Below are 10103 nucleotides of genomic sequence, written 5' to 3' on the forward strand. Positions count from 1 at the left end.
GCAGGGTCCCACATTATCGAGCAGAACCGCGAGTCGAACTTCGCCGCGAGCCGATCATGCGTCCACATTGTTCGAGCCCGACGGGCTCGCGTACTCACCCCCCGAATCTGCAGGCATTTAATAATACGCGGTTTGGCTCGCAGTGTTCCACAAAGTCGTATTTCGTCGACGAGACTTTTAGTTAAAGCTTCGAGCTAAACAAATAATGACAAAGGACAAAAAATGAACGATGAAAAAAAACGTGAGTAATTGCCCAGTCGCTGTATTTCATTCTATCACGTATGGCAGTCTACACGACTACTGATAGACAAATTGGAATGGCCTGATAAAAAATGTTAAAATAATTAGTGATTATGAGCATAAAAGATTATTATATACGGGACGCTAAAAATCCCCAACATTATAACAATTAAAAAAATTCATATTTATATTTAAAATCGTATTTTAACGTTGCAATATATTATTATAAATTTATTGCGTATTTATCATAAATTATAGAGTATGTTTATGCAATATTAATTAAATATAGTTGGTAACACTCTAATATTGTTTTATGGTTTGAAAAGTGTTCGCGAAATCGCTGATTAATCCCGGCGATGGTAGCGGGATGAGAAGGACGCGCGTGGAGGGTGTTAACAAATTATTTTCTTTCTGTTTTTTGTGTAACTCAGACCACAGTATGAGCCGTCTTTAATTCGTCAAAATATATACAATCTGACCTGAGAAACGATGAGCAGTGTATAAGTGAGAAGTCTTTAATGCGCGAGACAATTATATGAATTGCCTCGCTCGTGGTGATTCGCCCGTGAGCCGTTGAAACACGTGGCGGTCGGCACTCGCGCACGTGTGAGCCTGAGTCGTCGTGTCGATGTACCAGAGCTGGATGAGCGGTCTCTTTACACGTTAAAGTATCTCGGCAGCTTCAATCACTGCGATGGGCCCTTTTATCCGTAGCTCCACTAGAGAAACGCACAGAGCACACGTCGTACGCCTTGTCACATCGCAGACATGTTGTCTCTCTGCCGAGGGAGAAGTTCGCGATGAGCGCGCCCGTGCTTGCGCAAGCTGCCGCGTCGATCCGGCCTGTCGATACCCGATCGATGCTGCCATCTGATGCGATGGCGCAACGCAATAACGGAATCTCGAACATTCCGCCCGCCATCAGCAACCTTGTTGATGATTCCTTACTCTTGATCCTTTATCCTGATGAAATGGGTAATATGGCAAGCTTGGCAATTGGCCGAGTGAGCGTCGTGGTGGCCGTCTTGAGGGTAACCACCCTAGTAAGTCCATCCTTTCCGGGGTGCAAAGCCGTTACTCTTGCGAGTGGCCATTTGCACGGTGGAGAGCGTTCGTCGGTGAGCAGCACGATAGAACCCACCTTGATGTTGTTGTTAGGATGATGCCACTTGGATATCGCCTGCTGGCGTTGCAGATAATGAGCCGACCACTGTGCCCAAAAATGTTGAACATGCTGCTGGATGAGCTGCCACCGAGATAGTCGCGAGGTTGCCAGGTCGATCAGAGATGGCTCGGGTATGGTAGTGAGTGGACCTCCAATGAGAAAATGACCTGGGGTGAGCGCTGAGACGTCTTCAGGGTCGTCGCTCAACGGTTCCAAAGGCCTTGAGTTGAGAATGGCTTCTATTTGCGTAAGCAACGTTGTTAGTTCTTCCGTCGTGAGTAGAGTCTCCCCGATGGTCCGTCTCAAATGAAACTTCACGGACTTTACAACCGCCTCCCACTTGCCCCCCATGTGTGGAGCGCCTGGTGGGTTGAACTCCCATCTTGTGCCGTCAAGTTGCAAAACTTGAGCAATCCGTTGATGTTCTTGAGCGCCTTGGACGAACATTTTCTTGAGCGCGGCGTCTGCTCCAATGAAAGTTGTCCCGCAGTCCGAGTACATGGTCTGAGCAATTCCCCTTCTCGCTGCAAATCTTCGGAAGGCTGCTATAAATCCTTCTGATGAGTAGTCACTGACTACTTCGAGGTGAATTGCGGAGGTGGAGAAGCAGACGAACACACAGTTCCATCCCTTGTATGTTTTGGCACCTCGTCCCTTCCATGTCTTGATGGTGAGCGGTCCGGTATAGTCGACTCCTGTATGAGCAAACGGACGTGACGGCGTAACCCGAGAGAGAGGTAGTTGGCCCATCAGTTGATGAGCACGGATCCCCCTCTGCCGAGCACACACGACACACCGTAAGATATGAGACTTCACCGGAGCCCGTCCGCCGATGATCCAATATTGTTGCCTGACCTGAGCCAATGTCAGCTGTGTTCCTCCATGTAGAGTACGCAAATGGGCGTGGGCGATGATTAAAGTTGAGAACCGTGAGTGGCGAGGTAAAATCGCCTGATGTTTGTTGTCTTGAGCTAGTGCTGATTGGTTGAGGCGGCCGCCAACTCGGATGATCCCTTGAGCGTCTATGTACGCAGTCAATCGACTGAATGCGTGAGTAGTTGGTAGTCTCGAATTGGCAGTGAGCATCTTGATCTCATGCGTGAAGTATGCCGCTTGAGTAGCCTTGATCCAGAATAGTCTGGCCTTCTCCAAAGCTGAGTGCAAGTCCAGTGACTTGGCTCGGCACTTTCTCAAAAGAGAGATAAACCTGAAACAGAGAGCTGTTACTTTCAATAATTTATTGAGGGTTGAGTACCTATATATGAGGTCCCAGTGGTAGTCCGACTGAGATGCCGCTGCATACAGCGCAATGCCAGGACGAGCCTCATGAGTGCTCAACTCGTCCGACAGCGCGGGTTGTGATGGCCATGCTTCAGGTGTGAGTATCCACGGTGGTCCCGTCCACCATAATGAGTGACTTTGAAGTTGAGACGTAGTCAATCCTCGTGATGCGCAATCGGCTGGATTGGATGTACCAGGGACGTATTTCCAGTGTGCTTTTGCAGTGAGATCTTGAATCTGAGAAACTCGGTTTCTCACAAAATCCTTCCAGCGCGATGCATGAGATTTGATCCACGTGAGTGTTACAACAGAGTCCGTCCACAGGTGAATTGCTGTAACGTTCAACTTCAAGGTGGCTTGAACGTATCGCATGAGCCTTGAGAGCAGCAGTGCTGCGGTGAGTTCAAGTCTCGGGATGGTGAGCCGTTTGAGCGGTGCTACCTTAGTTTTGGAGCACACCAATGAAATCGTGGCGCCGTTAGAGCCGCGGACGGTGATATATACGACTGCAGCCATTGCTAGTTGAGAAGCATCAGAAAAACCGTGAAATTCCACTGACGAGGTACTCCATGTGTTATACCAGCGAGGTATTGAGATTCTGCTTAAGCTGGTGAGTTCCTTTCTGATGATGAGCCACCGTGATGAGAGCTGGGATGGCAGCGGTTCATCCCATCGGAGCTTATGAAGCCACAACTCCTGCAAGAGCATCTTCGCCTTGATCACTACTGGTGATGCAAAGCCTAGTGGATCGAATATCTGAGCCACTTCAGACAAAACGAGGCGTTTGGTAAAATGATTGGTGTGAGATGAGATCCTTGTTGAGAATGTGAATGAATCTTCGTGAGGAAGCCATTTTAATCCGAGGATTTTGGTTGTGCAATCGTCAAATGCAATTTGTGAGCCCTGGTCCTTTTCTGCTTGAACCGCAGTGAGCACATCTTGATGAGTCGCGTGCCACTTTGATAATGGGAAACCGCCCGCCATGCACAAACTCTTTAGTTGCAATGCAATTTGTATCACCTGCTGAACTGTGTCGGCGCCTCCAAAAGTGTCGTCAACATATCGACCCTCAGTGAGTGGCGGCACTGCAAGGGGGAACTTGTGGCCTTCATCCTTCACCAGTTGCAGCAGTGTTCGCACTGCTAAGAATGGGGCACCCTTGGTACCATACGTGACCGTTGTTAGATAGTTTTCCACTTCCTTGAGTTGTTTGTCGATCCAGAGGACCCGTTGTAAATTCCAGTCATCCTTATGTACGTTGATTTGCCTGTACATTTTGGTGATGTCAGTGGCCACTAAGTGCCGAAATTGTCGAATCCAGAGCAAAACGTCTGTGATGTCTAAATGCAACTTGGCTCCCGTGTACATGATATCATTGAGTGAGCGGCCGGATGTAGATGCACTCGAGCCATTAAACACCACCCGTAATTTTGTGGTTGCACTGTCTGGTTTGAGCACACCGTGATGTGGCAAGTAATATTGCGCGTGCTGGCTGGAAGCGGGTGAAGCCTCCGTCATGTGATTGAGCTCTCGATATTCTGTCATAAACTGATGATACAGGCGTCGATAGTTGTCATCTCGTGAGAATCTTCTGAGTAAGCCCTGCAGACATCGATGCGCAGTGTGATACGAATCCCCAAAAGTATCAGGTGATGATTTTAGCGGAAGACGAACCGTGTATCGACCTGTTGAGTCCCGCGAAACAGTGCTCTTGTAATATTCTTCACATCGTTGCTCGTCAGGAGTAAGCTCATGATTGTTACTCGCAGGCACTTCTTCTTGTGTCCAGAATTTCGCCAGCAACTCGTCGAGAGCATCTTCTCTCTCCTGAATCGAGGCATGATGCACTGCAGCAGATGCCGATGATGATGTGTCGACAGGTCCGAGAACGAGCCATCCAAAAATTGAGAGCTGCGCAATTGGCATCAATGGATCTTGTTTGATGATGTTGGGCTTGATGATCTGCCCATATGAGTCAGCTCCAATGATGATATCCACTGGCCGTGGTGTGAGAAAGTCTGGATCGGCCAAGGTTAACTTGGTGAGATGCGGCCATTCCTGTGGTGCAGCGTTGAAGGATGGCAGGATGTTGGTTAACGTCTGCAGAATGTGAGCTTGAACGATGACGTCTGATCTTGAGTGAAGTGAGCTGAGCTTGAGTGATGCAACTCCTCGAGTTTGAGTTGACTTTTCGCCACCAATTCCAGTAATGATAATGACAGAATGCTGACGAGAAATGTTGAGCTGACGAACGAGTGATTCAGAAACGAAGGTGAGTTCTGAACCTGAATCGATGAGAAGCCGTACGCGCTGAGTAGTCACAAATGAATGTATCTGAGCCAGGGCCGTAGCTAATAATGTTAAGTGGATGAGCGGGCCAAAGAGGAGTGAGCGACGATTGCACCTTCTTCCTATTGAGCTGACGTGGCTGAGCTGGTGATCGGCTTCGCTGATGAGTTTGACTGATGAGCCTCATGCAGCATCGTGTGGTGTCGGTTGGTGCACTTCTTGCACCCCCGTGAGCTCTTACATGAGCGAACGTTGTGGCGGCCGAGGCAATTAAAACAGAGCCTCCGTGAGATGACGAGTTTCTGTCGGTCGACCGGTGAGAGGTCCCTGAATTTGGTGCACGTCACAACGAAATGCGTGCCGTTGCAGCAGTCACACGGGTACACCGTGGAGCCGTCTGATAGTTCCGTGCGGGCCGGTTGAACTGCCGCATGTTGAGCTGTCGAAGAACGCCTGGATGTTGAGGCGACCGTGCTCCCTGAGCTGGCCGTGGACTCTATCCTCTCGAGTGCTCGTGCTCGAGAGGTGAGAAACTGCTCGAGCTGCTCGAATCGCGGATACTCGCGCGTGGCTCCTAAAAACGTCTCCCACTGCTCCTTCGTCTGGCGATCCAGCTGCCTGGACAGCTGGTACACCAGGATGCTATCTCCCAGATCCTGTGAGACGCCCAAGGCTTGCAGGCCCTTTATTCATTCCTTGAAGGTGTTGAGCAGCTTGTCCAGTGATGCGGCGTTCTTTTGCACCGGTGTTGAGCTGGCAAAGAGCTGGTCGAGGTATGAGTGTATGAGCAGGCGCTTGTTTTCGTATCGATCGACGAGCAGTTCCCAGGATGGTTTGAGCGAGTCGGCGGTGAGAGGCAATCCGGAAATGAGCTGAGCAGGTGGACCTTCCAATGAGAGCCGCAGATAGTGGAGTTTCTCCACGTCGGTGAGCCGTCGGCTGTCATAAATGACAGCCTTGAAAAGATCCCGATATGTGGGCCAAGCCTCGTACTCGCCCTTGAACGACGGAATGTTGATGTCCGGCAGTCTCGATTGAGACTGTGAGGGCTGCGCCGTTTCACACGCCGCCTTCGGAGCGAGCCTCTCCGCCAATGTGCCCTTGAGCTTCGCCAGAGAGCGACGGGCCGCCATGCATTCTTGCGCCTCCACGGCGAAGGCGTTCCTGGAGAAATACTCATGAGCGATGAGCGCCGCCGGCCATGAGACTTCGAAATAGGCGTGTTCTTTAAGGAACGCCTTGTGCACTTCCTCGAGCTGGATCGAGATCTGGAGGATTTCATCCACCGATGTGTCATCCGCGGTAGGTGGCAACGTCTGGCTGATGGCCCGCACCGTTGCAATGCGGTTCATCTGCGTCTGCACTTTGAGAGTGAGCTCCGCGGACAAACGCGCCGGTGAGCCTTGGCGTTCTGACGTGCGCTTGTCGGCCGGCAGGTCGAGCAATGGCGGGGTCTTCCCACCCGTCCCGGTTTTGGCAGGATCCGTCATGATGAGCCGCCCCTGAGCTGTTCACGATGAGAAACCTGAGAAACGTCGAGACACGTGTAAGAAATGCTGCACGAGACGAGAACGTTCGAGGAATGCGAGAGAAAAGCGCTATGCGAAGCGAGAGTCATGTACTAAGCACGTGATAATGTTTATATGACACTCGCGAGAGCGCGACATATTTGTATAACACTCGCGAGCGCGCGTGAAAATGTCTATACGTCACTCGCGAAAGCGCGATAATGTCTACGTGGCACTTCGGGAAGGGCATGCCCTTTTCACATGATCTGTGTCTGAGTTACACCATACGTTCCACGCATCCGGCTCGAAGGACCAAATGTTCGCGAAATCGCTGATTAATCCCGGCGATGGTAGCGGAATGAGAAGGACGCGCGTGGAGGGTGTTAACAAATTATTTTCTTTCTGTTTTTTGTGTAACTCAGACCACAGTATGAGCCGTCTTTAATTCGTCAAAATATATACAATCTGACCTGAGAAACGATGAGCAGTGTATAAGTGAGAAGTCTTTAATGCGCGAGACAATTATATGAATTGCCTCGCTCGTGGTGATTCGCCCGTGAGCCGTTGAAACACGTGGCGGTCGGCACTCGCGCACGTGTGAGCCTGAGTCGTCGTGTCGATGTACCAGAGCTGGATGAGCGGTCTCTTTACACGTTAAAGTATCTCGGCAGCTTCAATCACTGCGATGGGCACTTTTATCCGTAGCTCCACTAGAGAAACGCACAGAGCACACGTCGTACGCCTTGTCACAGCGCAGACATGTTGTCTCTCTGCCGAGGGAGAAGTTTGCGATGAGCGCGCCCGTGCTTGCGCAAGCTGCCGCGTCGATCCGGCCTGTCGATACCCGATCGATGCTGCCATCTGATGCGATGGCGCAACGCAATAACGGAATCTCGAACATGTCGTAACATGGGAAATACAATTGCCTGATATGATTCAACCTGTATCGCAAGATAAAAAACACATTCAAATATTATATAGTTCGTCACATTGGGTGTGTAGCTATTATGATACAAAAAATATATTTATATATGATTCTTCAAGTAATACAACATTGTGTAAAGATCATGAGCAATTCTTGGAAAAATTATTTCCAACACATGACTTTAAAAAACATCCCGTCAAATTTCCTACTGTGCAACATGAATTGAACAGTAGAGATTGTGGTGTTTTTGCTATAGCTTTTGCTACTTCGTTGTTATTCAATATTAAACCTGACAAAGTAAAGTATGAACATAAGTTTATGCGTTCACATTTGATACAAATTTTGGAAAATAATGTTATTGAACATTTTCCTCAGGATTTGCAATGTGCTAATCCTCAAAAGGTACTTCCATTAGCAGTGATAAGAGATAGAGAGGCTAAATCGACTGCTGAACGTATGAAAAGACATTTTAAAAGTAATTATGCTATAAAACGTCGTGCAGAGGAACAGGATTTAGAAAATCGTGCTACAGAGCGGCAACGATGCAAACAGATTTTACCAAATAATCGTGCTCAAGATTCACAATGTGCTATTTCTCAAAGAGTACTTCCATTAGCGACAATAAAAGCGACAGAAACTGAAGCAATTGCTAAAAGTGCAAAGACACATTCTGAAACTAATTATGCTACAAAATCTCGTGCAGAGCAACAGGATTTAAACAATCGCGCTATTATAAAGCGACAGCGATCCAAACAGAATTTCGAAAAGAAAATAATTTTAAAGCCTGAAGAAAAAGATATAATTATTCAAGGCAAATGGATTATGGACGCTCATATGGATCATTTCCATACACTTTTGCGAAGTTGTTCAGATTATGAACCTGTCGGAACATGGCGAATCCAAATGCCTCAATTTATTCAACGTATACCAGAACATAGAAAACATATACAAATATTGCACAGTTCGTCAGCTCCATTCAATTGTGCAGATCTAAATCTTATAGATAGAAATGCACATTGGGTATGTAGTTATTACGATACAACAAAAATATATATCTATGATTCACAAAATAAACAAGAATTGCACGAACATCACGAGATATTCTTGAGAAAATTATTTCCAAAATACGACTTTGAGATTAATCCTGTCGAATTTCCTACTGTACAATATCAACCAAACTGTAATGATTGCGGAGTTTTTGCTATAGCTTTTGCGATTTCATTATTGTTTAATATTAAACCTGACGAAGTTAGATATGATCATAGAGTAATGCGTTCACATTTGTTGAAAATTTTCGAATCGAATACAATTGAACATTTTCCTCAAGCTTCGCAAAGTGATGTTCAGACAGTGCTTCCATTAGCAGTAATAAGAGATAGAGAGGCTAAAGCGACTGCTCTACGTATAAATAAACATTTATCTCAGACAGATTCCTGTGAAAACATTAGTAATACTGGAAATAATTGTGCTGAGAAACGTTGTCGAGAGGAACAGGACTCGTCAGAAAATGATCGTACTAAAAAACGGCGTCGATATCAGAATTCAGAAAACAATTGTGTTAATACTAAAATTAATCGCACTAAGAAACGTTGTCGAGAGGAACAAGATTCGATAGAAAATGATTGTGCTAAAAAACGGCGTCGATATCAGAATTTAGAAGACAATCGTGCTAAAAGACGACATCAATATAAAGACAACTTAGCAAATAATCGCCTTAATAAGCGAAAATATTATCTTATACATTCTCAGCAAGAACGAGATAGACAAAGAAAATATTCTGATCGTAAATGGCTTTATAATAAACGAAATTATGAGAGAAAGATAGTAAAAAATGATTGTGTTAAAAGACGTCGTCAGTATAAAGACAACTTACAAAAGTATCGTCTTAATAAGCAAAAACGATATCTTATACATTCTCAGCAAGAACGAGATAGACAAAGAAAATATTCTGATCGTAAATGGCTTTATAATAAGCGATATTACGAGAAAAAGAATTCTAAATACGTATCTGCAAACAAAAATCACGATATTGCCAAAAATATTACTAGGAAATGTGCAAAGTTTTGGTCACGGAATTACATACAATTTCTTATTCCTGTGGCAATTGAAGACATCGAAAACAAACTTAATATTAAAAATCCTACTGAAAGACGATTAGAAGCCGAAAGAATCTTACGTTGGTGTATGCGTATTCGAGATAGTTTTGTCAGCAAGATCTCTAAAATATTAGCTTCACTTAAAAAGAAATCAGACGTGTGCTTGACTCTTGCCGCTGAATGCTCTATAAATGACGATAAAATACGTGCATTATGTGGCACATCGGGACATACAGCTTCATCCGAAAATTATTTTATCGACACATATCATAACATTACTTCATCACAACTGTTGGTAATTAACGAGAAAGGTAAAACTATGAATGTATTACCTTTGCAACAAGCACGAGTCAAAAAATCATGGTTATGCAATACTTTGTGTAAAATTTATGATTATCCGTTGATGAAGATTCTAATCGATCGTTATGAAAAATTCCTCAAAACGATATTTACCTGTACTTTAAAGAAAATACCACAATTGTTAACAGATATTCATACATGTACGATAAAGAATTCTGATAAAAAGGGTCACACACATGCCTGTTACATTGATGCAACTCTTTGCAAAGCTCTATTTCTTCCTGTTTTATTATTATCAC

At 45.8% G+C, this 10103-nt stretch overlaps 1 protein-coding gene across 1 annotated transcript; it reads right to left on the reverse strand.

Annotated features, from left to right (window-relative positions):
- Window positions 1-1198: 1198 nt before the first annotated feature.
- On the reverse strand, window positions 1199-5162 carry LOC139787295 (uncharacterized). Its single transcript, XM_071726361.1, has 2 exons — window positions 5091-5162; window positions 1199-4930 (listed from the first exon to the last, which is right to left on the reverse strand). The coding sequence occupies exons 1-2, from the start codon at window positions 5160-5162 to the stop codon at window positions 1199-1201; spliced, it is 3804 nt and encodes a 1267-aa protein (XP_071582462.1).
- Window positions 5163-10103: the final 4941 nt, after the last annotated feature.

This window comes from Temnothorax nylanderi, unplaced genomic scaffold (assembly GCF_030848795.1).
Source record: "Temnothorax nylanderi isolate EJ_2023f unplaced genomic scaffold, tnyl_v1.0 TNYL_tig1398_pilon, whole genome shotgun sequence".
NCBI lineage: Eukaryota > Metazoa > Arthropoda > Insecta > Hymenoptera > Formicidae > Temnothorax > Temnothorax nylanderi.

Coding starts and splice junctions, on each gene's coding strand:
- LOC139787295 (XM_071726361.1), bottom strand. CDS start 5,162: ATGAGGCTCATCAGTCAAACTCATCAGCGAAGCCGATCACCAGCTCAG. Junction 4,931..5,090: donor GTCAGCTCAATAGGAAGAAG/GTGCAATCGTCG, acceptor CTCGTTCGTCAG/CTCAACATTTCTCGTCAGCA.